The 26,185-nt window shown below is 39.4% G+C and overlaps 3 protein-coding genes across 4 annotated transcripts; 1 reads left to right on the top strand and 2 right to left on the bottom strand.

The window, feature by feature from the left end:
- Window positions 1-1,220: 1,220 nt before the first annotated feature.
- Window positions 1,221-5,140, bottom strand: ccdc25 (coiled-coil domain containing 25). Its single transcript, XM_020639922.3, has 9 exons — window positions 4,957-5,140; window positions 4,767-4,814; window positions 4,587-4,626; window positions 3,635-3,686; window positions 2,762-2,837; window positions 2,537-2,640; window positions 2,226-2,428; window positions 1,997-2,042; window positions 1,221-1,383 (listed from the first exon to the last, which is right to left on the bottom strand). Exons 1-9 carry the CDS (start codon window positions 4,979-4,981, stop codon window positions 1,354-1,356), a joined length of 624 nt encoding a protein of 207 aa, XP_020495578.1. The 5' UTR covers window positions 4,982-5,140; the 3' UTR covers window positions 1,221-1,353.
- Window positions 5,141-6,670: 1,530 nt separating this feature from the next.
- On the top strand, window positions 6,671-15,142 carry esco2 (establishment of sister chromatid cohesion N-acetyltransferase 2). 2 transcript variants are annotated; one of them, XM_065963666.1, is made up of 15 exons: window positions 6,671-6,800; window positions 8,687-8,751; window positions 9,057-9,169; window positions 9,350-9,659; window positions 9,801-10,116; window positions 10,377-10,498; window positions 10,609-10,696; window positions 10,847-10,916; window positions 11,097-11,139; window positions 11,468-11,603; window positions 11,854-11,985; window positions 12,970-13,059; window positions 13,179-13,322; window positions 13,787-13,971; window positions 14,530-15,142. In XM_065963666.1, exons 2-15 carry the CDS (start codon window positions 8,702-8,704, stop codon window positions 14,660-14,662), a joined length of 1,932 nt encoding a protein of 643 aa, XP_065819738.1. In that variant the 5' UTR covers window positions 6,671-6,800; window positions 8,687-8,701; the 3' UTR covers window positions 14,663-15,142. The 2 variants fall into 2 exon arrangements, with proteins under 2 accessions (XP_065819738.1, XP_029134303.2); XM_029278470.2 differs by having other exon boundaries at window positions 6,707-6,798; window positions 8,695-8,751.
- A 1,202-nt stretch (window positions 15,143-16,344) lies between these two features.
- pbk (PDZ binding kinase) lies at window positions 16,345-23,415 on the bottom strand. Its single transcript, XM_020639935.3, has 7 exons — window positions 23,291-23,415; window positions 22,378-22,545; window positions 21,856-21,995; window positions 21,585-21,754; window positions 20,279-20,408; window positions 18,126-18,311; window positions 16,345-16,982 (listed from the first exon to the last, which is right to left on the bottom strand). Exons 2-7 carry the CDS (start codon window positions 22,542-22,544, stop codon window positions 16,753-16,755), a joined length of 1,023 nt encoding a protein of 340 aa, XP_020495591.2. The 5' UTR covers window position 22,545; window positions 23,291-23,415; the 3' UTR covers window positions 16,345-16,752.
- Window positions 23,416-26,185: the final 2,770 nt, after the last annotated feature.

Genomic DNA, 26,185 nt, shown 5'->3' with positions numbered 1-26,185 from the left:
ACACTTGCTGCTACAAATTTCAGGATAGTAATAAGTCATGAAATAATGATATTAAACGTGGAACAGAAAAAACATCTTGGGTCAACTAAATCTCAGACATATCCTCTTTAACCTTAAATGTGATGAAGTTAACTTTTAATAATATTTTGCTTTTAAATGCAAAGCACCTTACTGACTCTGAGTATGCTGTGAGGAGAGAGGTCACGTGATGTGTAACAAACAGACATTGTGGCAGCAGGTGTCCTGAAAGAAAAGTGAACCGAATCAATAATTAACTTCTGAATTCTTCTGTCGCATCCATCTCATAAGTTTACCACCTAGAAAAAAGGGGAAGTAGAGCAAGTGCTAATTTGAAACTTAGAGAAACCTATGAGAAAACATTGTTTTTATTTTAAACCTAGAAAATGTGAGTTTTGTTAACTTCTACACGGATTCTTCTGACGTCTTTAAAGAGTACAAATAGCTGAGAGTAGATTTGCAGGTCTAATCTGATGCTGTTGTTCTCTGCATCAGACGAGTGAAATCACTAACAAACAATCCTCCTTCATGCACAGAACACTTACTTTCTTCTGATCTGTAAAAATCAGTTTTTAGATTGATCAGGGAGCTCTGAAGTCCGGATGGGAAGTGAACTAAATAAATGCATTTTTTTTCTATAATCTCTTGAAGTTTTTATTTCCCCCTTTTCTTTAGATTCATTGTTGCCTTGTCGTAAACGTACGGTCATTTCTTCGGGTTTTAAACAGTTTGTTAAGCCATATGGACGCCGCTTTGGGCAGCACCGTGTCTATAATCCTTCAGGGGGCGCCACTTTGCAGTTACATGACAATGACTGGGACAGATTTATGGCACTGTTAAGAATAATATAAGGGTTTGTCCACATAAGTAACTGAGTTTAATTCATACATTGAATTATGTCGAATAAAATCTGACATGCAAAGAAATGAGCACATGAAGAAAGGGAACAGAGGGTTATTAAATCTAAACTAGTGTTAACATACATCAACATCTGTCACACACACTGCCCCCCCACTCGTATGAATCCTCAGCATTCCTGTCGTCCTGTGTTTAATCTGCAGTGTGATCCCTTCATGAGGAGGCCGGCCAGCTTGGTTCAGGATTGGACACAGAGTCTGAGCCAATCGGCACGCGGACAGGTCCCAGCGCTGTACCTCATTGGCTCGCTTTCTGCTCCCAAGTGTCCAAAAGCATAAAAAGGTATCCATTTGTCTTTGTTTTCCCTCATTGTCTGTGCAGAGTTGCAGCAAGCGAAAGCAGCAAGGGAGCTCCGTGGCAACAAGTCGGAGGGGGTGGAGGAGGATCAGGTCGTCTTGCTGCCTGGCTCTCACCACTTTACATGAAATCGTCTGAATCATAGCCATCCTGCAAACCACACACAAGAAGGGAGAGAGAGTTCATTTTATACAATTAATTTAGGAGACGCTTTAATCCAAAGTGACGTACATCAGAGAGTGAGTACAACACAAGCAAGGATCTAGAGAGGAGGAAACAATGTCAGGAAGTGCAAACAAACAGCTTTAAGTCTGAACGGACACACAGGTGATGACAGGAAGTGGACAGAGACAAAGCACAACATCAACAGCTGTTTTAGAGAGTTCTAATCAGCATCAAAACCATCGGAATTATCCTCATTTTCAAACAAAACCATCGTCGTAAGTGTTCATGAAAGAGCTGGGTCTTTAGCTTTTTCTTAAAGGTGCAAAGGGTGCAAAAGGGACTCTGCAGATTGAATGGAGTTTGGAAGCTCGTTCCACCAGCAGGGGGCGACAGAGGAGAAGAGTCTACTAGAGGCGATGAGATCTCCTCACTCGTAAAGTTTCTATGAAAATCCTCGCAGCGTGTCATTTGATTCCACAGAACTACATGTTTGTTGTAAGAACAGAAGGTCCTGACCTCTCCCCCCCAAAAATACCCCGACCACATCTGTGTGGGAACAACAGAAACAAAACCCCAAAGTGTTTGGATCGGCTCTCACCTCATTAGTCTTCATATTCTCAGATTTCATCAGCGAAGAATAGTTCCTGGAGAGAGAGAGACAGAACAAACAGATGTCAGTAAAGAGGGTTTAATAAACTCCAAACTTCAGTGCATTTTACAGTAAAGGTCGCAGACAACGAGCTCAAGTTATCTTTCACCGTGTTGTCTAAAAAAAGGAAAAGCCTCTTGAATAACAGAGAGAACTATTTAAAGTGTTTCAGACGCACTTTAGCTCCTCCATCTCCCTTCTCTTCTTCTGCTCATCCTTCTCTTTCCTCTTGTGCTCCTGAAGTTGAGCTTTCTTCTCGTTCCTCTCCTCCTGGTCTCTCGACTCTTTCTCCGCCGCCAGGTCGGGGAAACTTTCCACTTTTGTTTTCTCCAGACGGTTCACGATCTCGTTGACCTTCTTCTCCACCGACACGATCTTCACCTGCGAAAAAACAGAAACAACTCTGAAGTGTTTTTCACCTGATGAGAACAGACTCATGATGTAGAGATGAAACACCCCCCTCCCCCCCCCAGACCTTCAGTCACTGACCTCTTTCTGTCTGTGGAAGCCGATCTGTCCCACGTCCATGTCGCCGGTCTTCTTCAGATTTGCCCACGGTGTGTAAACCACGTTGATGTTGTTCATCTTACAGCCTGCCAGGTGTGACAAAGAAAACGGATGAACATTTTAAATGTGGCAGATCTCGTGCACTTTGAAAATCTGTGATCATCAAGTCTCTGGTCTTAACCCAGTGTTGTTGTTGTTGTTGTTTACCTTGGATACTGTTGTTCTTCACCAGCTGTGCACAGTCGATCAGCACCTCTGGAGGGATTTCATTTATCGTCTGACCCTGGAACACACACACACACACACACACACACACACACACACACACACACACACACACACACACACACACACACACACACACACACACACACACACACACACACACACACACACACACACACACACACACACACACACACACACACACACACACACACACACACACACACACACACACACAGGTCAGTCAGGTATCAGTCTTTCTAAACACTTGTTTTATGGTTGTGCTGTGACGGTCAGCTCTAAAGCAAACACGTCTCCAAAGTCAGAACTGAATGGTTTGAAAAAAAGTGATATGACTCGTATTGACTTCCTATTTTAGACAACCTTTCTCTGCATTTACCTCTCATCCAGTTTAGGCCCCCCGTGTCCACCGAGCGTTTTATTCTAAGCGCCAGTGTCTTTGATTCTCATCGTCTGAAGTGTAAAAACCTTTTTTGCACATCTTGCAGGACGCCTCATCGTTTCATCTCTTGAAGCCAAATTCCCTCAAACTCGCCTGTCCTAAGTCTCTTTCCTTCTCTCCTCTGTTCGCGGTTTGTAAATGCAAACGTTCTATGTTGATGTAAATTTGTCATGAATTGTCACGAGAAAAACAAATCCAACAAAAATAAAGTTAAAACATTTCAGAACAGTGCAGCTCTGAGTTTTCAGACAAGTCTCCGTCAAAGGGAACCTTTTTTTTAAATGATTTTTAAACTCTAATTTAAGACTTTTTAAGATATTTCTGCAGGAAACCTGTAAAATCAGAACTGAACACATGATGGTGACTTACATTTGAATATTTTAACTTCTTACCTTTGGCAGTCTGAGATAAACGTGGGCAGACGATAGTTTATCCACATGAAACCTGGAGACAAAAAAGCAAGAGATGCTTAGATCATATTCAGATTCACGTTTATGTCATGTGTGGTAGCATTTGATCTCTTTGTATCTCAAGATAGAAAACTACATCTGTCAAACAATTGAAATATAAACAACAAACAGATTTCCCGTGGTTGAAGGTAGGGCTGCACGATAAATCATATTCAAGGTCTAGGAGGAATTAAAATAAATTAAATCTAGATATTCTCTATCCTCTTTGTGCTCCTTGTTCACTTCCTTGTTTACGTCCTACAGAGTGGCTTGATGACCCCATAATGTGCCATCCAGCCACAAGTTATTTCACTAAAGTTGCTCTGCCTCATCTGAACTTTTGTTGAACCCTGAAACTGTGCACTTTTTAAAAAACAAGTTTACAGCTTGAACTTTAACCTCAAAACTTGACTTTATTAAACCTTAAGTTTTGTAGTCTACTCCACAACCTTGAAGTCTGAGATTTTATTTTCAGGCCACATCCCCAAGCCGTAGATCAGGGATGGTCACAGCAAGGGGCCACATTCATTTAATTCTGACTGCCAGAGGGGCCAAATTGTAGCATACAAAAAACCATAACAGTCAATTATGTCTCAGATTTAACTCAACATGTACCAGTGATCAAATATTATCATGGACATTCTGGTTTTCATGATTTCATGGCAGATTTTGTCATGTTTTGATATATAAAAATTGACCTGAGGGGCCACATAGAGGGTTGACGAGGGCTGCATGAGGCCCCCGGGCTGCATGTGGCCCCCGGGCTGCATGTGGCCCCCGGGCTGCATGAGGCCCCCGGGCTGCATGTGGCCCCCGGGCTGCATGAGGCCCCCGGGCTGCATGAGGCCCTAAGTGAAGGTTTAAAAAAACACAACAACAACAAAACTAGTCTCACCAAATGTCCTCAGGCCATCCGTACTTTATTAGATCCTCATCTGCAGAAACAATCCCAACAAGTTAAGAGTCTGAATGGCACGAATACAACAATCAGAAGCTACAGCATGAATTTAGAGTTTGTAACAGTAATAATATAATAGTAGTGTGTGTGTGTGTGACCTATAAACAACAAACTTACTTTCATATTTGTCTTTCCCCATGTAGATGGTGTAGTCAGGGCTCACCACTGAGAGAGAAAATAAAAACATAAAACAATCATCGGATATGATGAGAAACACACAACAGGAGAAATGATGCTTTAAAGAGAAACGGCTAACAGAGCTACGAGCTATCACCTCTGCTAACTCTGTCTTTGTGTCTTTACTCACCGCCACTCGTGAAGTAAAACACCATTTTATGTGACCTAAAAGTCTAAGTGTAAGTCAACGTGGTTCAAAGCTGACGCGCTTTTCAGGAAACACAAACAAATATTTTGAGTTTTGTTGCCGACTGATCGCTGCTGCTGTCACTTTTCGCATGTACGGGTTCGACCCCGGAAGTTGTTGGGTTGAGGGGTGTGACGCTACAGAGAGTTAGCGCGTCGCAAACAGGAAGTAGATTTATATTTACAATATAATAGAATTACTTTATTGATCCCAAACTGGGAAATTGTGGCGTTACAGCAGCAGGTTGTACAAACACACAATATGAGTAAAAAAAAAAAAACACAATGTTAGCAAATCTAAACACAATATAATATTAAATACAAAGTAAATAAACACTAAAAATATAAAAAATAAGAATGAGAATATATACAACCAGGATTTAACTAAGCATTACTAGTCTTAAATATGGAAGATTAAATGTAAATGTGCAAGTACTAAAAATAAATAAATAAATACATAATAATAATAATAAATAAGTACTAAAAATATAAAAATAAGAATGAGAATATATACAACCAGGATTTAACTAAGCATTACTAGTCTTAAATATGGAAGATTAAATGTAAATGTGCAAGTACTAAAAATAAATAAATAAATACATAATAATAATAATAATAATAATAATAATAATAATAATAAAGAAGTACTAAAAATATCAAAACTAAGAATGTGAATATATACAACCAGGATTTAACTAAGCATTACTAGTCTTAAATATGAAGATTAAATATGGAAGATTAAATGTAATGTGCAAAAACAGAGTCGTAAATGGTTGTAAATTAAATATGAAAGATTTACAGTGTGATTAAAGCTTGACATTCAAAACTAAAATATAGAGTTTGGGCTAGTGCTTTTATCTGATGTGAGTAACTCTGAGTGCTTCTGGTAGATGTTTACACACAAATAGGACATTAAAAGTTGGACTCCACAAAATTAAAGAAAGATATTTGCCGCATTATTGATTTTGTATCGGCTGCAAAAGTCACATATCGGTCTTTCCTACAAAGAAATGTGTTCACACGATAAATAGTTACCATCTTACTGAAATTCAGCAACTCCCCGAGCAATGAAACTATTTTTAAATTCATTTAGAAAAAGCTAATAAAACGGAAAATCCACAGCTTTATCAAGTAAAAAACAATATTGCATTTTTATGTGCGTGTGTTGTGTTTTTGTTTTCTTTGCTTATAACTTCTGTAAAAATGTAAAAATGGTAGATGTTTACACAGTTCTCAAATAGGACATTAAAAGTTGGACTCCACAAAATTAAAGAAAGATATTGACCGCTTGATTTAGTGTCGCCCCCAAAAGTCTCATATTGGTCTTTTTTTTTTTTACAAAGAAATGTGTTCACACTATAAAAATTATCCTATATTTCTGAAATTCAGCAACTCCCCGAGAAATAAAATTAGTTTTTTAATTCATTTAGAAAAATATAATAAAAAGAAAGACTCACAACTTTATCAACTATAACATGAAAAAAATAATTTTATGTACGTGTCTTGTACTTTTTTGTTTTCTTGCTTCTGTAAAATTTTAAAATTACAAAATCCCGAACACATTATTTTATTTTGAAGGGCACATCCGGAACTCCTCCTCTATGCTTAACCTGCGGCACCTTGATATAGAAAATGACGTGTTTCCTCTTCCGGGTCTTTCTGGTTGTTGCAATTCTTTCCTTTTTTTTAAGGACTGGCGCGCGCTGTTCAAAACACACAGGAGAGAATCGCGCGCGCTGAAGAGACATCAAACTTTACGACTTTATTTATTATCTTATTTAGAAAGGTAAGACACTTTATAAATGTTTTATTGTGGTGCTTATTGGTGTTTAATACGTTACATGTGTCTGCTAAATGTTTTATATTATCTCGTTGAAGCGTTTTAGTGAGAACTAAGTTTTGTCGATAAGCACTAAAACTAAGTAAAACATGCAAAAAATCCAGAATATATCAGCTTTGTGAGAGACTTTAAAGTGGTATCGATATTTAAAAGTTGACTAGTTTGCATTGAGGGAGTCACTTTTGAATGAACAAGTCATCCCGCCAATTATCCATTAATCTCTATGCTGAGCTCAGAGTTGACCTTTCATGAGTCAATGTCTGCACGACTCACATGTGTTAAGAGGACATGATGATGGTGTTTGCTGTGTAAGCTGTTCAGCTGTATTAAGAGTATTATTTAATGTCTGTAGCATCGTCGCAGTGTTTTGCCTCCATTACTTTAAAAACACTCTCCAGCAGGATTCAATCTTCAGTATCCGTCAGAAGTGAAGATGAAGAGATGTGTTTTTGGTGATTTTTCGAAGATGCAAACATCGAGTTGTTATAAAATCATGCTTGAGTTCTGTTGTGAAGTGGTGGCTGAAGAAGACTCTTAATTCCCCCCCAAAATATATTTTTAGGTGACCCCTCAAGCAGAGGAAAAATGACCTTTGTTATAAACAGTGACCTGTGAGACTGCTCATGCAGGTTCAGTCAGTTTGTACAAGTCAATCAGAGACAGAGTAAGGAGAGGCATCTCTTCACAATCTGAGGATAAACTGCTGAATATAGTCAAAAAGACACACAGTGTGAATCAGAGGAGATTTAGAAGTGTGTACACTCTATTGAGACTGAAACACAGGAGGGTACATACTCTGTATACTCTGCACTGCTTGAGTTCATAAACATATTCAACAGTGACGTTGTGTGAGATGTGTGTTTAAGGGCTGAACGATATGACTAAAAAAGTGTCATTGCAACGTCTTCTCTTTCTGCAATATGTGAGTTTCTGTCGGCTTAAATACAGGACATTTATATTTGAGTCTTAGAATCGTCATTAAAGTACAGTATATATTAAAATAAAAGCCCAGTCCCTTTGACTAGCCTGCTGCATTAGAGGCCTCTTCAGTTTGCATTTAGTGTTGGTTAGTGTGCAGATCAAAAATATATTAATAAGGGGGTCTCCTCTCTCCCACACAGTCAAGCAGGTTAGTATTGGGTGGGCTATTCTTACAAAGCTAGATCAAATACCTGATTTCATTTGTTTATCGATATCCTAATGAATTATTATTTATGTTGTCAATATACACTTTGATAGTCTCTCCCATATTTACTTTGCACAAGTTTTGTTGTAAAATGAAAGCAGGTCTCGTATTGACGCCGGTCTCAAATAAAAGCAGAGTCTTTTTATAAACTTGAAGGACATGAGAGCTCGGGCGATTAAAGCTTACAGTATCTTGAACTGAAAGCGAGTGTTGGGATGAGGATAATATTGCAGATGATTGTGCAGCCGTAGAGTGTTTCATAAAACTTAAAGAGTGTAACGAGGTTTGGTTTTAAAGTCATTATTTTTGAGTTTTTTTTTTTTTTGATTTAGTGATCATTTAAACTTTGTGTAACATCATGATTAAGTTCTGGGTGGTTTGCTGTTATCTAGCAGTACATCATTCTTCTTAAAGCCTGAGTGAATCCCTTATTGGAAGCATCGCTTTAATTTTGTCTTGTACATCCAGTACTACAGTAAGAAGTGATATTACAAAAGAAAAACCTGTTTCAGAGGTAAAACAGATATATAGAGCTCTTGTTTATTTGTGAAAAAGTTTGATTTAGAAGCTGAAATCCAACACATTCTTGTATTTCCATGTTCATCAGGAAGATCTAATAAACCTATTTCTTATTCTCGGTGTGTCGGTGAATTTAGTGACAAGATGCCAACTGCTACCAGGAAGAGGAAGCTCCCCTCGGTGGACTCTGACAGGTGAGCTGTGAACTCACTTCATCAAATGTAATAGTTTGAATTATTTATAAGAAACAAACAGGTGTAAAGGAAGTGATAGTTTTGGTAAACACAAACATATCTCCATTGGAAAGATTATAGAAAACATCCAATTAACCAAAGCTGGGATTTAGTTACCAGAGTCATAATTATGTTTGATCAGACAGTTTGTGATTTCAGTAAAAAGAACATCATGACACACTTGGTAAAGTGGCACCAGCTCCTCTTGTGTGTCGTCTTTGTTAGTAAGAAACCGGGGAAACCTAACCTTTGAACTTTATTCTCAGTCATCCGTCCAAGAAGGGGCAGAGGGAGGAGAGATCCCCCAGGAAGAAGCCGGCGAGGCGTCTGGACAAGGAGAACTATGCTTCCCCACAGAAATCCCCTCGTAGACCAGCAGGTAGGTCGGTTGTAATTTTTGCCAGAATATTTAGTCTTTGTTACTCTGAGGATGTTTCCTTTTAACCTGTAAGAGCTGCATTGAATTATGAGATACAAAATGCTGTAAATGACTCTTCATCCTCCCTTTCTCTTCAACATATGTAACATTTTCATGTGTCTAACTTTCATTTCTTTCCAGGCTCTCCCGCCAAATCACCCCGTAAATCCCCACTTAAGAAAACGATGGTAACGAGCTCCTTTTACGGCAAACAGAAGTCAATCTACCTCACTCCGCTGGAGAGGAAGGCAGTAAAGGAGTCTCTGCCTCCTCCTCCTCCTCCTCCACCGACGCCTCCTTCTCCTCCGTCTCAGGAGAAAAAGAAGAGGAAGTATGTTAATGGAGGCAGCAAGCCGAAAAAGATGGCTGCGGGATCTAGTAACGCCGGGAAGAAGGGTGTCAAAAGCAACGCGACAACCACAAAGGCGATCAATCTGTCCGCGATTAGCAGGTTTGTTTCCACAGGAGTTACCGTCCAGTCACAGCTGATTTGTTGCTTTTTGAAACTTGTGATTAGATTCCTTGAGTTTCTCTGCATGTGTAGTTTTGGGTTGTTTGTTTTCTACAATTGTTGTATCATTTCATTCAACAGTGTCCCCGCTAAACCAGCAGCATCAACCACCACTGTTCCAGCCAGCAGCTCAAAGCAACCAGAGTCCAAGAAATCCATCACCATCACTTTCAGCAGCCTGAAGCCCAAACCCAAGATCTTTGTTGGAGCTGCTTTCTTTGGTACAGGGAAGAAACCCACATCCATGTACAAGAAATCTGCACCCAAGTCCTCCAACAGGTCCGCGTCAGTCCCAATGAAAAGCAAAGCGAAGCTCCCGCCGCAGACGAAGAGTGAGAAACCACAGCTTCAGAAACCTGCAGCGATGACGAACCAACAGCAGAAACGTCCTGCAGAGGTGAGGGACACTAAGCGTGCACCAACATATCTCACATTTAATGACGTCTCTTGACTTTCTCCGTACTGATAGTAGCCGGAGCTAAAGCCATCATGTTTTGCAGGGTACATTCACTTTTAATCAGAGGAAAGCCTTGAAGGGATTCCTCCAGATTTGACAGAAATCTCCTCTTTGACAGATTTCTTTTTTTTGTTCAAAGGCGAATGAAGTCGACTTTAATGTCAAGATGAACTGATTATGTTCTGGTTGTTCGCCTGCAGGCTGATGTCCCGCCGGTTGAGACGCAGGAGAACCAGCCGAGCACCAAGCAGAGATCCAAATTTGATCCGACAGACTGGATGGACTCCACAAGCGACGAGCCCGAAACTCCACAGCCATCAAGGTGCTTTACTGAACAAAGATCGGCCTCCTCCAAAAAAAAAATCCTTACAAATGATGTAATGGCTTATGAATAGTTCTCCGAGGTTGATGACCTTCTTCTTCTTCCTGCAGCTCTCCCAAAACGCTTACCAAGGGGATTTCAATTGTGCTGACCCGAACACCGAGTCCTGTATCCAAAGACTCCCCCCTCAGTACTGAGGTACAGCAGGAGCACACAAACACGTTCACAGTTGTACCGTAGTTATCTGTGCTCCTTCATACATTAAAAACATTTTCAGTGCACTGCCGCCTAACTTTGGTCAGCTCTTCATCATAGCTTTGAATAATTGTGAATGAACTGTCCTTCTAGGTCGACGGTGGCTCTGAGTCCATGTTAGACCTGAGCGGAATAAGTCCATGTGCTGCCAGCCCACCCAAAGGTATGCATACAAACTATTTATACCTGCTAATCTGAAGAGTTGATTTCCCTTCTACCATTGGCACGCTTTAGATGTAAGAGGCAACATTAGCATTATCCAGTCCTCCTTAATCATGATGTTGATGTTAATAATTATCACTTTTGTTCCTTCAAGCTTTAACAAATGTTGTTTTCTCCACAGAATCGGCACAAGTGTATCCCATCTTTGGCTCAAGCTCCAAGAGGTGAGTCAGTTGCATCAACTGTTAAGATTTTGAGGCGTTAATAAACGGCACAAAACAGGATTTTGGCGTTCCCAGCATGTGAAGAGGGAAGAGGGCTTTAAGATTCTGGCATCAGTAGATGGCGGAAAGACGTGTTTGTTTTTTCTACTTCAGCATCATAAAATACAAGGAATCAGACTTTTAAAAACACAATCTTCCTTGTGGTCTGTTCCAGTGTGTCCTGGAATCAGGCAATGACCACTGGTATTATCTCTGACCAGGCAGTCATAGAGGCAAAAGAAATCGAACCCAAAATTTCAGTTTTTGCATTTTTTTTCTTGTCCTCTAGGACTGCAGCTCTACGGGCACCAGTGTCCTGCAGCACCCCCTCTGGTCCTTTAATGACACTGCAGACAACGCCATCAGTTAAAGAGAGACCTGTCCGCAGGAGGAAGGACAAACAGGATGACGACCAGCTCATCATTGTACGTTAAGAAAGGTTTTATTTTTGAGTGTGATGGGAAGAGCGTTATGTTTTAGAAGATGGACCAGAATACATTTCTAAAGACTGATGCAGATATTCTGGATTCAAACTGGTCCATGGAAACTAAAGATGATACAAGTTATGTTTTATTCTTCTTTAACGTGTGTCATCTTCCTTTTATTCGATTGGACATTTCTGTATTATTTTTCTGTGTGTGTTGAATGAATCGTTCCTCTGTATTTCCTCATCAGGACGCAGGCCAGAAGCAGTTTGGAGCGACAACCTGCAGCTCATGTGGGATGGTGTACAGTGCAGACAACCCAGAGGACAATTTCCAACACACCCAGTTCCACCAGCGCTTCCTGGACTCCATCAAATTTGTGGTAGGACTTTTCCTCCCTTCAAATCTCTCTGAGCTCTGGAAGCAACTAAATGTAGAAGTGCTCTGAAAATCAATTTATGAAACTGAGCTGTTCTGAATGAGTTAATGTTTGTTTGTCACTTTAACTTATCCTCTGATTTGACTGGACAGATAAACACGATGAGAAACGGTTCAGGAGTGTTGAGCAAGTTAAGGGAAGAAATAAAAATTGACGTTTGACATCCAAAGTTTTTGACCCAAAGTTAGACTATCCTGCTACACTCGTCAATGCACAAGAACACATATAATAAAGAGCACCAGTAATATTAGAATGAATACCTGTAATTATAAGTACTTAGGAAAATACATTTCAAGTTTCTGTAAAAATGTGATCAAATTAAAGTAACTGAAAATACATTAAGAGTACCTGGACACAAATAAGATAATAGAAAATAGAAGAGGTGTTTCAGGAGAGGTGAAGAAGCCAACAGGCTTATTATACAAGGGACATAACCAAGTACCTGGAAGAATACAGAACAAGTACCCCCCCCCCCCCCCCCCCCAAAAAAAAAAAAAACAAAGGTGCAAGAACCAGTTAAAAAATGTGGTACAAGTACTCTGAAAAACACAGCACACGTACCTGGAATAATACAGTTTAAAAAGCACCAAATATAAAGCCTGAGTATCAACAAACACTCATTTCAAGTTTTAGTTCCAAGATTTATAAATTTGGTGTGTTGAGAAAAATAAAGTTCAAGAGATTCTCTGGTACTGATCCTGATTCAACTGTTTTTGAGATATTAGTTAGTTGTGTTGTTTGCTGTCCCTTCCATCTGTTTCCTTTTGCTTAATAAAGAAGTTGTTTTTATTTGTGGTGGTATTTTCTAGCGATCTGTTACCATGGCTGCTGGCTGAGCTTTGTTTTTTACGGGGAGGTGAGTTTGCTCTGAGTAGTTGGCTCGTAACCACAGAGTCTTCTCTCTTCTTCTCTCTGTTGTGTTTCCAGGGCTGGAAGAAAGAGCGGGTGGTGGCCGAGTTCTGGGACGGAAAAATCCTCCTCGTAATGCCAGACGATCCCAAATACGCCGTCAAAAAGGTGCGGGGCTACACATGTAGCTGGTTTCCCACAGTGTTGTGTTTTGAGTCATTTTAATCATGGTTTGTTTTTCCTGCCGTCTTTCTCATGATGTGTTTTTTTGGTGCGGTTTCTTTCAGGCTGAGGAAGTGCGGCGAGTTGCAGATAGCGAGCTGGGTTTCCAGCAGATGACTCTGAGCAGACCCACACAGGCCAAGACCTACCTGTTCATCAACACAGAGCGCATGGTGGTGGGCTGTCTGGTCGCTGAGCCCATACGTCAGGTAGGACAGGAGCTGTGGGTGTATGGTGGTGGATACAGTTCACTTTTACAATCTGGGTATCAAACAATGAAGACCCCTCTTTGACCTCTGGCCCCTTAAAACAAGCCTCGTATAACCTCTCATGACCTTCTTTTGACGAGGTGAGAGGGGATGTGTTTCATTGTTTTAGGCTTTTAGAGGAACATGTATTTAGAAATTTACATTCAGAGAAATATCATGACCTTTATACAGATTCTGCCTCTAATTCAAGGATAGAAAACAAACATATCGGTAGGCCTTAAGGGACAGGAGACTGTGTTCAGAGTTCTTGAAGGAAGGGCAGATAGATTAAAAAAAGAACAGCATCATTCTGTGTGTTTGCATACCTATGATGTTCAGCTCAGGTGAAAGAAAGATAATTGACTGCTTGACATTTAATTTGCTTCATCAGTGACTTGATGCTGTTTTTGTTTTTGTGTCTTCAGGCTTACAGGGTCCTCGAGCAGCCAGATAATCACAAAGACATGACGAAGGACGACTTCATGGAGCGACACAGAGCCTGGTGCTGCTCCACCGTACCAGAACAAGCTCTGTGTGGGATCAGTCGGATCTGGGTCTTCAGCCTGGCAAGACGAAAGGCCATCGCCTCCCGCATGCTGGACATCGTCAGGTGAGATGTCAACTCAGTGTTATTTTACTTTTGGTAGTCAAATGAGAAAGTTTTCTCCGTCCAGCCTCTCTGAAGTTGATGTTTCAATCAGGACAGAACATGTTTTTAATGCTTTTATTTTTGGGCAGTTTGTCTTTATATGACAGGAAAGTGGATAAAGTAGGAAATCAGCAGAGAGAGAGAGAGTGGGTTATGATCTGGGAAAGGGGCTACAGGTTGGACTTGAACCCAGAGTGCCCACTTAGAGGACAATAGCCTCCATATATTGGGTTTTTACCTGACCACTAGTCCATCAGCGTCCCACTTTCTTTCCTTTTTGTGTAATATTTAACAACAGAAGATGTTAAACACCTGATGTTTAAAGGTCTGGTAATGTTCATAATGCAACACAAACAGCAAATCTTTACTTAGGAGGCCAGAAAAATGTAAAAGTTTAACATTTCTGTTTGAAAATGAACTCTATTTTCCGATCATTTCAGCTTTTAATTATAGTTATTTAAATGTTAAAATAGTTGAATAATCAAATTTTTGTCATTTTTCTTTTTTTTTGTCTTTTAGGAGCAGCTTCATGTACGGCAGTCATCTTACCAAGGAGGAGATCGCCTTCTCTGACCCGACACCTGACGGAAAACTGTTCGCCACCAAGTACTGCAACACGCCGACCTTCCTCGTTTACAACTTTGTAGCGTAAAGTTCGACGAGTGGTTAAAAGACGAACGACTGTTTTAACTCAGACGTCATGTTCACGGATCCTTCAGGCAAGCGTTAAATTGTCTTCCGTATGCAAAGCAGCAAATGTTCAGGTGTTTCACGCTGACATCGTCTGTGAATGTTTCCGTTATTGTATTCCGTGTTCAGGATTAGTTAGGTGTAGAGATGTTCAAGGTTCATGTCTCAGTATTTATACTCTGCACTGCGTAATTATCCAGATGTTTATATTCTGCCTGAATCTGCAGTGATGAAAATATTTCACCTTCTGTTGATTCCGCTTGAGTCCTCTTGTTGCGCTCATTTTTGTTCCTTTTTATTTAAATGCTCAGACTGTCTTTGTTGTTTTTCTGAACATTTGAAGAGGACCTTGTGTTTAGAGACACTGACCTGTTGAAAGGAGAATGCCTTTTATTGTTTATGGGCAGTCGACTCTGTAAATAAATGTGTTTTCTGGTCTGAATCATGTTTCCTGTGAATATTTCTACAGACTTTACTCTTAACCGTATGTGTTATCATATTAGAATAGAATTAGAATTTTAACATGGTAACGACTGTTTAGTCAAAGGTAAGATGAGGTCATTGATTCTTTCCTAACGTGTAGCATAAATACGGGTAATCGTAGGAAATGCAAGCAGTTATGTTAGTATGTACAGCTGCATGTCATCTCATAAATTCTTTTTTTATTTACCGGTGTATATAAAAGACCAACTTAAAAGATTAGTGGTATGACAAGGGTACTTACTTAAAGGCCAGGATCAGTTACTTGCTCGTCTCTGTGAGGTTGTTTATGATCAGAATTGTAATATTTCACAGAGCTCCGCCCCTGATTCACTGAAATATTTTAAGAATTGCATCCCTGTTCTCATGATAGTCAGCAATAAGGTCAAAAAGTATATTTCCTAAAAGGAAGGTGTACATGTAAACATTGAAGTAAAACAAAAATCTTCAAGGCTCTAAAAAATTGAATATCCTCAGTTCTTAGTAAAACATCTTAAGAAGCAAAAGATCCTTTTACACCGGTGCACCAAGAAGTCATCTTTTACTAGAACATTGCGAGATCAAATATGTTTTGCTGTACCTCAGGATCTGTTTGCGTCCCTGAAGAATGCTTCAGATTTTTGTTTAAAATGTCAATGTTGTTGGAGTTAAAGCTCAAGAACCCAATAACTTTGGGTTGGGGTTGATTTTGGCGCCCCCTGTAGTCCAAGTGGTAACTCTAATCTGTAAATCTTGTGCAATTTGTCTCAACAAAAATTCCCCCCGCAGCATTATTGAAACAGTTAAATGAAGTCAAAGTGTTTCTGTACACACAATCATCATGATTTTACTATTTGAAGATTCAGGATTGATGTGTTAATAATTAAATTGCCTGCTACACACTGAAGAAGAGCGTCTGCTCGAAACAATTTTGGAGTGCTGTCCTGATTATTTTTCTTGTTTGGAACTTTTTCCCGGATTCAGCACCCAGTTTGTTTTACATTGAAAGGGAGCTGAGGGTGTTCTTTTCTTTCATTAATTATTAACAACAGCTTAGCTTAAACAGCAGATTTCTGAACTACAATATAACCTACAACTATAGATAACACAGACACTGAAAAGATCTTCTGCAAAACATTAAAGAGGTGAATTAAAAAAAAAAAAAAAAAAAACACAAACAAGAGCTTGATCAAGAAATATGAATGTTTAGAGAAGTGCAGGAACACAAACATGAGAGAATTCAGAGGTAAAGACAGTAAAAACATGAACATACATGAAAAAACAAACATAAACATACAAATCATTACAAAGGATGGAGATAAACAATGTGACCCGTCATAATTGGGTTTTTGTTACTTATTCAGTTAACTGGTAATAACCTTCCTCTACATTGAGGCTGGATTTTAACATTTATATTTCCTGGAGCTGCTACTTTAATACCCCTCCCTGGAAAGATTGTAAATAAAAAACAGGTTTCAGGTTGTGTCTATTCACTACAGAAATGTCTTTTGAACCGTTATCAGAAAGCAGTCTGGGTCCTAAACTATAAAGTTTCTCTCTGACAGCTCTGAGATGAGCAGAGAGACGTGTCGATCAGTCGATAACAATCACCTCACTCGGTGTTTTATCCAGCGGGGCGTTGCTCTCTAGAGCCTGGACCACCTGTGCGGCAGAGGGTCTCTTCTTTGGGTCTTCCTCGGTGCAGAGATAAAAAAGCTCGACCATCCTCCGGTACGGGCGACCCAGAGCCTCCACATCCAGCGCCGGCCTCGTCCCCAACCTCTCGTAGTACTCGTCCTCATCGAAACTGTCCTCGATGGAGTCTTCAACGAGACAAGCACAAAATATTAACAGCAGCAAGTTGTGTAAGAAAGACGTGGAATAGGAAAGTTACCGAGACCTTAGTGTCAGCAGGAGTTGTGATTAAGAGTAGTTAATGGTCTAGGATTTTAAATACCATGAAAAGAGTTCACAAAGGTCAAGTTAAACATTAAGAGAAATGTCAGAAAATATAAATGACTTCACGTTTTGACATTTTTCTGATTTATCTCGGCCAGTATGTATGGTAAAGTGTGTGGCCCCCTGGTGGGCCTTAAAAGGTACTGCAGATGGTCTCAGGTTTTTCAGTCAATTTACTGTCATCACTTATTTTGTGATTTAAAAATAATCAAGTGTATGTGTTAGGATTATTAACGTTGACTGTATTGCAATAGGTCTTCATACAACATGTTAAATAATATATGTTGGGAAATACTTCATCCCAGCCTTACAAGGAAGCGTATCACATTTACATGAGAAAAATATCTTCTAAAAAATCTAAAATAACGAGAAAAATTGACTCGGAATTACGAGGAACAAGGTGTTTGCATTTCTGACAGATCAGAGTTTACATTTGAACTGCAAAGATCACGAGTATCTCCCCGTGTTTGAAACCCAAACCAAAATAAAACTGGGTTGAACTCAACAGTCTGGAAAGGTTTGTTACTTTAAGTGGTCAAAATGAGAGTTTGTGTTTGGATTTTGAGGTGCTGGTATCTTGTTTATTCAGAGAAAGCGGGCAGAATTTGATATTTTTAGAGAGAAATGTAACTCGTAATTCCAAGATGTTCTTGTTGTTCATTCAGAAAAACAGATCAGATTTGATTTTTCTCATGTGAATGAAGGCTACACATGTCCGTACAGCCAAGTGTCATCAGCCCCAGATTCATTTTAAGTAGAATTTTTCTTGAGTTGGGAGTGGCTGATCTAAGATATCAAATCATTCATCTGCTTTCAGAGCTACCTGTTTACTGTCCAGGCTACCTGAAGACTTCTAAGTAATGATCCCATTTTTAAAACTAGCCGGAGCACAGAAACAAAGTGCTGCAAATAAAGCAATATTTGAGAAGATGACACACAGAACATGATCAGTACGAGTAGATTAGAACGGCATTTTTGTACACAATGTGCAACTGTATTGTTCCCACCTTCATCCTCCTCCTCCTCCTCATCCTCGAGCATCTCCAGGTGAGGCATGGCCAGCGTCATCATCTCCCACAGAGTCAGACCGAAGGCGAAGATATCCGCCTTGTCGGTGATCTCTCCCTCCTCGTCCAGAGCTTCCTTTGGTTTCCACGGCTCCGTGCCGATGTACTCCGCCTTGGGATCGGATACTGGAAGACAGAGGGAAGGAATTATTTTTTAATAAAACCAAAAAAAAAACCCGTACACGATTATGTGATGCTTAAAAATGAAGGTCATGTTCTTCACAGCAAAGCAAAATCTAGAAGTTTGCAAGTTTGAAGCCGCCAGGTGAAATGTTTGCGAAAGAACCTGAAGATACAAAAAGACTTAAACGCTTTATACATTGATCTGATTATTATTTGTTCGCTCTTCTGCCCTAACAATCACCTAACAGTTTAATAAAATAGAAAAGCTTGAGTTCAAAAAAACAAAAACAACCCCCCTGTTTCATGAAGGACCGTGTACTACCGTGTCCAAAAAGTAACCGGACTGCTGGTGATTTGTGCTGTTCTCACGGTTATGAAAAGAGAAAAAGAAGCTCTGGGTCACATGTGAGGTAACTGTAGCCTGCAGTCTGAATGTATCCACCTGGTTCCCATGGGAACAGAAACACAGCTAATAAAATGTTGTTTCTCTCGACATGTTCTCTGCAAATGGTCGTGCCTTAAATCCTAATCGATCCCACATGAACACAGTCTCTCTGTTATTGTCGATAAATCCCATGTAAACCCATCGTATTAACACAGATTTTCTGAAGCCTGTTATTTAATAAATTATTCATGTGCTCCAGAAAAAACTTTTGAAATATCGACTTTTTTTTAAAGCTTTGCACTCATTCATGGAAGCCCTCAGATGACACTCATTTTATTTACCACATAAAACAAAAGAAATGGTCATCACTAACCCTGGTTAGTGTGAAGCGTCTTTGGGTTCCTTGAAATAAAATCTATTTTTACTATTAAACATATTTCTATGTTTAGTACAAAAGACCTCTTGAGATACCAGATGAGAAAGTCGTGATCCAGAGAAAACTAAAGTATGGATGAATGTCTGCTTCTTTTTTTTTTAAAATTTTGACTCATAATTTTATCAGCCAACTGGACTCAATCTGTTCTAAAGTTTGCCCTCTGATAGGTGCAAAGAAACGAGACAGCAGGACGATTCATTCCCACAGTTATGAACAGATGAGCGAGTCAAACTAAAATCCTGCACGCTGTAAATACTCTATGTTGACATCAGTGATGGAAATTAACTTTTTTACCTACCTGCCACTGTGACAGGTGGATTAAAAAAATCTACTAGTCACTTTTGATTTTTTTTTATCTGCCACATTTTAACCGGCAGCATAATGTAATGACGTATGATATCAAATCAAGACTTACAGTATTCAAGAAACAGGATATGAAGGGAAATGTTTCTACCATTATAGAAAATACTGACAGGCTGTTTGTTTCTCTCATAAACAGAATTTTTATTTTAGTTTATTATTTTGAGGCTGGTCTTCAAAGGCTAACTAAATGAGACGGAGAGGCTCGGGTTCTAATTTCCCACGTATCCATACACATGTACAATAACGTCATATTGAACTTAACCTGTTACATAATGATGTCTTGAAACTTTTTTAAATTGTTTACAATCTGAAAAACAATTGACGTGTGCATAGAAAGTGTGTGGCTGGTTTGTTTTAGTGTGTGTGCATCATAGTTCTTTATTGACTTTTTTTTTTTTTTTTCGCCCAGACGTTCCCGCCCAGACGTTCCCGCCCTTACCCTTTCATCACTAAGCACCGCTCCTGTCGCCTAGCAACCTTTACAGCTGCACGTAGCTGCCGTGTATAAAATGTAGATTATCAGGCAAAACTAAAAAACTGCAGGAGTATCATAACCTTTCCTTTTTGTCTGCAACAACAGGCTTTCTGAAATTAAACAACCATTTCCTGACTTCTCTGGTGGATAATGTTTTGAAGAAAAACTATTTGTTGTTTTTTAGATAAACCACGGTACAGTGACAGAGATCTGTTGGGTACTTTTAAATCCCTGTCCTCCACTGAGAGCTCACAGCTGTGTTTACACATTTCAAAAAAGCCTCTAGGTTTATGAATTTATCCAGTTATTACCTCTCATGTTCTCGTCCAGCTGCAGAGACACGCCCACATCGCAGATCTTGACGCTCTCAAAGTCGCCCTTGATGACGACATTGCAGGACTTCATGTCGCCGTGCAGCAGCTTCTTCTCACTGTGGAGATACTGTGGAGAAAAAAAACAAACACAAGAACATTCCTGAAAGTCACAGACTAACAAAGTCCTTCTGTGTTTACTTGTTCGGTTTAAACCCCGCTCGTTCTGTCAAATTAAATTAAAAGATGGCCAGCGTTAAAGGGAGGCGAAAGGGATTCAGGGAAATTCAACCACGATCTTGTGACTCTGCTTTCTCCCATGGATGTTTTTTATTAAAATCAGATTGAGAACATGAATCACTCACTTACTCTTATTGAGATGGAAGACAAGAAACAAACAAAGACATGAATAAAGACATGAAAATAAAAACAAAAAAAAAAGGGATTTCCCTTTTTTTGTTTTTAGTTTTAAAAACAATGTGTGAGTGGCTGTAAGAAAAGGTCATCATTATCAGGGAAATAATGGGGAATGATTCACATTCATCACTGATTTTTTTTTTTGAATTAAAGGTAGAATATGTAGAATTTTTATATCTAATTTAATTCAAAAAGACTAAACCTGTTATATATTTTTTGTTGTTGTTGAGTACTGAAATTACCTCAAACATTCACAACAGTTATCAAAGAGAAATAAGTAATTTCACAACATGTTTTATAGTTGCCGTGGAAACACTGGATGTTACATCAATGGACGCTGCATAAGCTAGCGGGAGCTGCTACTGGAAGCTGCCGTACTGTTGCTGTATGAGCTGCAGTGACGAAAACGTCATGTCGATCATACTCGGATACATCGTAGGTAAACATATTCTCTTCCTCAGGTCGGTTTTTGCCCGTTCGTCTTGACTACGTTCAACTCTGAGTTCATTTTCAACAGGGGTTGGAGGTGGAGTAGCAGAGAGAATCACTCCCATGATTCCCCGTTGGCCTTGATGTCATCTTTTTATGTAATTGTTCTGATTGAGCGCCCCCTGGTGGCAGATTCTACATACTGCGCGTTCAAGTTTATGACTTAAAAATTACAAAATATGTGAATTCCTCAACAACCATTTACACTTCTCTCACTTTAGAATCCATATAAATCAAACTATTTTCTATCTCAGCTGAAACTGTGTGCACTCCTAGTTTGATGTCTGTTTGAGGAGCTGACATTCTTCTTCATTAAATATCAGTTTATTTTAGGGGATTTGGCTTTACCATGAATTCTGGGCGCATGCAAATCATTTATACATAAAGAGACTTGATTTACCTGAAGGCCTCGAGCAACGTGCAGCGCTACTTTTTCTATGTTGGCAGCAGGGAAGGCTTTGAGTCCTTCCTCTCTCCTCTTCTCTATCAGGTCATTGAGGGACTGCTCTCCTCCGTACTCCATGGCCAGACACTTTGAACCGTCTTTGGCCGTGGTGAAGGCCCGAAAACCTTCAAGTTTGCAAGAAGGTCACAGAGTAAACACATGAGAAGATAACAACAGGAGACTCATAGAGGGGATTGTTCTGTGTGAGGCTGCTGCCACGTCTTACCAACAATATTGGGGTGATTGATTCCCTTCAGGACCTTCGCCTCTTCATTCAGGCGCTTCTGGTAAACAGCCAGCTGTTTGGTCGCACACTTATTATTGATCTTCTTCACAGCCCAGGGAGACGCATTCAACTTCCCCATCCTAGTTAAAGAACAACCCTATTTTAATTCATGTTGTTTTTTAAATATGAGACTTAATGCACTTATATGGGCAGGTTATCAATAATACATAATGACTTAATGCAAAGGATGTATGCTCAACACAGTAGAAACTTTTCTTTTTTAATTAAATAAAACATTTTAGAAGCTGCCCAACTTCCCTTCTCTATCTTTAAGTGAACAGCCTACGATCAAGCTCCAGAAACCCCTTCATGATGCTTTGATGACACTGTAGAGGGGTTTTTTTCCCTTTGGACAATGCTACAGTACTCTGACAGGAGTACAGATGTGTTGAATGAGACGAATCACGAGGACAGATATTCCTTGTGAGGCCATTAACTTCAGTATCAGGGAACACTACACACCTGTTCATGAGGTAAACGTTGACCCCAGTCCCACAGCCCAGCTTCTTCATGAAAGGTGAAGCCGGGATGGTGATGGGGGTCCCTCCGCTGCTTACAGAGCTCCTCACTCGGGCACTCTTAGGGGTCTTGAATGAGCCCTCATTGGAACATGTGGGAGGGGAGGCCATTCTGTACAGAGATAGCAGCACATTGTGAGAAAGTTAGTAAGTTATATAACATTTAACACTATGGATGAACCTGGAGGTAACACAGATCAATTGGCAGGCGTGTGCTTTTTCCCCCCTCTAAATAATAAAGGTTTGTAGAAGGTATTTTCTAAGAAATTGCTCGATATCTTCCTCTGAACCATTCACGATACAGAGATTAAAAAAAAAAAAAAACAACTAAAAAGAAACACTTGTGAATATTAAACCAAAAATAAATATTTTCACAAAATAAAAACCAAATTAACAAACCAGCATTGAGAACGTTTTAAAACTAACTGAGAATTGAAAATAAAACGTCAAACTGAAATAAAAAGGAATGGGAGGGGGGGAAAAACCCCCGCAAACTATTATAACCTTAGTTGTGACGCGAGCCGAAATGAAACATAACACCCACGACGTGTTTCTGAATGTGTAATGTTACGTTTGTTTTCGTCACGCTACATTCTGAACTCGGTTCCAATAATGGCGTCTGAAGCAACAACAAAGCTTTGTTAGATGAACATTTGATGGCAATAAAAATGTACAACAGCATCAAAGTTAAAAGATGTTGTTTGCATTTAATTAAACCAAAAAATAATTGAAGATTTGATAAAACGTCAACTGCAAAGTTAACTTTGACAGGTTGCTCTCGCTAACATCGCGACAGTTTGATTAATGATTTCTTCTCTGCATTGTTATTAAGAAAATTGATTATTTAGTCACCTTACCTGCAAAATTTCTCGACAACAAAACTGTTTCACTGCCGTTCAACCGCGCCGAATATTCAAACTGTTTCCTCGTTGACTGTACGGAAGCCACCGAGGGACAAACTGAACGCACGTCGTTTGCGGTTGGAAATCACAAAACTTTCATGATCTATTCTGCAGTTGCATTAGTGTAAACTACACATACTATGATCCATGGCAATTTTCAGGAACTTTAATGGTATACTGTGATTAAAGAGAGGGCTCAGCGTAACCTGAAAACAAATTCAAGATACATTTAAACTTGTTTACAGTTCATACACAGCGTTTCACCAGTAGAGGGCAGTCGACTTACAATGTAATGCTTTATTATGGAAGATGGATGCAGGTTGGTTAAGGCAATAACTGCAAAACTTTTATAAAAACATTTAAGATAGATAGATAGATAGATAGATAGATTGATAGATAGATAGATAGATAAATAGATAGACAGATAGATGATAGATAGATAGATGATAGATGATAGATAGATGGATAGATAGATTGATAGATAGATAGATAGATAGATAGATTGATAGATGATAGATAGATAAATAGATAGACAGATAGATGATAGATAGATGGATAGATAGATAGATAGATAGATAGATAGATAGATAGATAGATAAATAGATAGACAGATAGATGATAGATAGATAGATGATAGATGATAGATAGATGGATAGATAGATTGATAGATAGATAGATAGATAGATAGATTGATAGATGATAGATAGATAAATAGATAGACAGATAGATGATAGATAGATGGATAGATAGATTGATAGATAGATAGATAGATAGATAGATTGATAGATGATAGATAGATTGATAGATGATAGATAGATTGATAGATGATAGATAGATGATAGATAGATTCCTCCATGCATGTTTAATTGCCTTCTTTGAAAGGGAGGAACAGTGTGCAGGCCTCCCTTTGTCTCCAACGACTGGTAAATCTGACCTGCTGCAACCCTCAATTCTCCTCATAATAAAGTGTTATATGCATGAGTGCATGTGGGCGATAAGAGTCGGAGGACAAGAGTTTAGCTCTCTCTTTAATGTCGGGACTTCTGAAAGAACTCCCTCACTCAGATGGTGAAGCTGACCTTGACCCCATTTTTTTTTGTCTCCTCTCCTTCACATTCTGCAGATGTTCTCAGCCTGGTCTCCTCATTGTGTGGAGGGATAACAGTGTCATTACGAGGAAGAGGAGCAAGGAATGTGGTTTGATGACAAATGGATGTAGAGAGGAAGACTGGGACTATTTCTTTCTCTCTCTCTCTCTCTCTCTGTCTCTCTCTGTGTTTCTCCTCGTTCCTCTTTCCCCTGCAGGGAAATGAGCTCATGTTTGCGGGCTCTGCTGCCACATGTTGTGGTGCGTTTCATAGAACAAGGACGGGTTACTTTCTGGTCAGACCACAGAAAAACAGCCTGAAGGACAGCGAGGAGGATGCCCACTGTCATGAACATGTGGAGTACGTCAATTTTGTATTATGTGAATACATAATTAAGAGGAATTTACTGCCATTCATGTAACGTGAAGAAAAAACGGCGAGCTGTTTCGTAATCGTAAAAACATTTACAACCGTTTTTGGAGGCTTCATGGTGTTTATGTGCACAAAAAGAAGTGCCTCTTCAGCAAACACATTTACAATGAATGAAAACAGTAGGGTTTTCTCTTAGCAGTCAGTAACTATATTTGTAATGCACCATAGGTCCTTTTAGTTGCTGTTGGAGCCCTCGATCATATTACAAATTGGCCCACTTCAGCTTAAAAGTTTATTCTAGACTTGGGAAACAGCAAGTGACTCAAAAACCCAAACTCATGTGAAGCTTAGAAACCATACATGTACAGCGAGAAGGAGAAAAACAAAATGAAATAAGTTTCCAGTTTTAGGCCTCAGGCAAAAACAAACGTAGTTAAAATGTGCTGCCTTTACCCGTCTAAATTTCATTCAGACACAACCAGATGTTCTGCTTACACATGGGACAAAAGATATCATATATTATAGACTCTTTCAGTGACACCATTCATATGTTAAAAATATTAAAGTAATAGGAATCTACCAAATGGCAAAATAACATGTTTATGCTCAAATATAACAACCATTTGTTTAACATCATGTCCAAAATGGTAAATGTTGTCTTTGGTTTGCATGAATGCTTCTTTGTTTACATTTGGGTTATTGTTTTAATTCATTTATTCCCATGTGGAGGCAGCTCAATGTGCGCAGCAGTTGGAGTCCAAGACGCAGCATTGGTCATTCAATCTGACACTTTCTTCCTCTTTATGTTTGAAAATCGCTGAAAACTAAAAAAATACTTCCATTGTTGGATCCCGTCAGAGAAACCAAAAAGCCTCCAAAGTTTAACCAGCATTCATAAATTCCAAAGGATGCCATGAAGAGAGGAGAGGGATGACAGCTGCCTTCATATGGAGCTGATACTTAAGGGACGTGACATCATCTATTGTCTTTCTCCTACATGTTTGTTGTGGTCAATGCAAAAAAAAACTGGGCCAAGTTTTGGCAAATGTTTCATTCACTTATTCAGTGGATGTGTCTCCCCGGGGCCTCGTCGAAAATGTCTGCTTGTATTGTGGGTTTAGAGTCACATCCTGATCCTTATTTTCTCTGCTGGTGTTGAAAAGTAGTTCAGCATTTGGAAGCTCATGAACCGAATATTTACCTCAGGAGACGGAGACCAAAGACAGAGATAAACGACGAAACATTATCTGTATGAATGGATTTAATGTCGTGTTCGGTCAGGACTTAGCAGCTGCTTGTGCTTAGCCCAAGTGGCTAAAAGTGTAGTAAACAGGAATTACAGTTAATTTGTGCAGCTGTGGCTCAGTGGAAAAGTCGGTCGTCTCTCAAC

This window comes from Labrus bergylta, chromosome 15 (assembly GCF_963930695.1).
Source record: "Labrus bergylta chromosome 15, fLabBer1.1, whole genome shotgun sequence".
In the NCBI taxonomy this organism is placed as follows: domain Eukaryota; kingdom Metazoa; phylum Chordata; class Actinopteri; order Labriformes; family Labridae; genus Labrus; species Labrus bergylta.
The sequence above is the reverse complement of the archived record's forward strand: the minus strand, read 5'-3'. Positions and strand labels throughout refer to the sequence as shown.

Coding starts and splice junctions, on each gene's coding strand:
- pbk (XM_020639935.3), bottom strand. CDS start 22,544: ATGGCCTCCCCTCCCACATGTTCCAATGAGGGCTCATTCAAGACCCCT. Junction 21,996..22,377: donor AACGTTTACCTCATGAACAG/GTGTGTAGTGTT, acceptor TTCTTTAACTAG/GATGGGGAAGTTGAATGCGT. Junction 20,409..21,584: donor ACGTTGCTCGAGGCCTTCAG/GTAAATCAAGTC, acceptor TTTTCTCCACAG/TATCTCCACAGTGAGAAGAA.
- ccdc25 (XM_020639922.3), bottom strand. CDS start 4,981: ATGGTGTTTTACTTCACGAGTGGCG. Junction 4,815..4,956: donor GTTTTACTTCACGAGTGGCG/GTGAGTAAAGAC, acceptor TTTCTCTCTCAG/TGGTGAGCCCTGACTACACC. Junction 3,687..4,586: donor GGATGGCCTGAGGACATTTG/GTGAGACTAGTT, acceptor TTTTGTCTCCAG/GTTTCATGTGGATAAACTAT.
- esco2 (XM_065963666.1), top strand. CDS start 8,702: ATGCCAACTGCTACCAGGAAGAGGAAGCTCCCCTCGGTGGACTCTGAC. Junction 9,170..9,349: donor ATCCCCTCGTAGACCAGCAG/GTAGGTCGGTTG, acceptor ATTTCTTTCCAG/GCTCTCCCGCCAAATCACCC. Junction 13,060..13,178: donor CCAAATACGCCGTCAAAAAG/GTGCGGGGCTAC, acceptor GGTTTCTTTCAG/GCTGAGGAAGTGCGGCGAGT.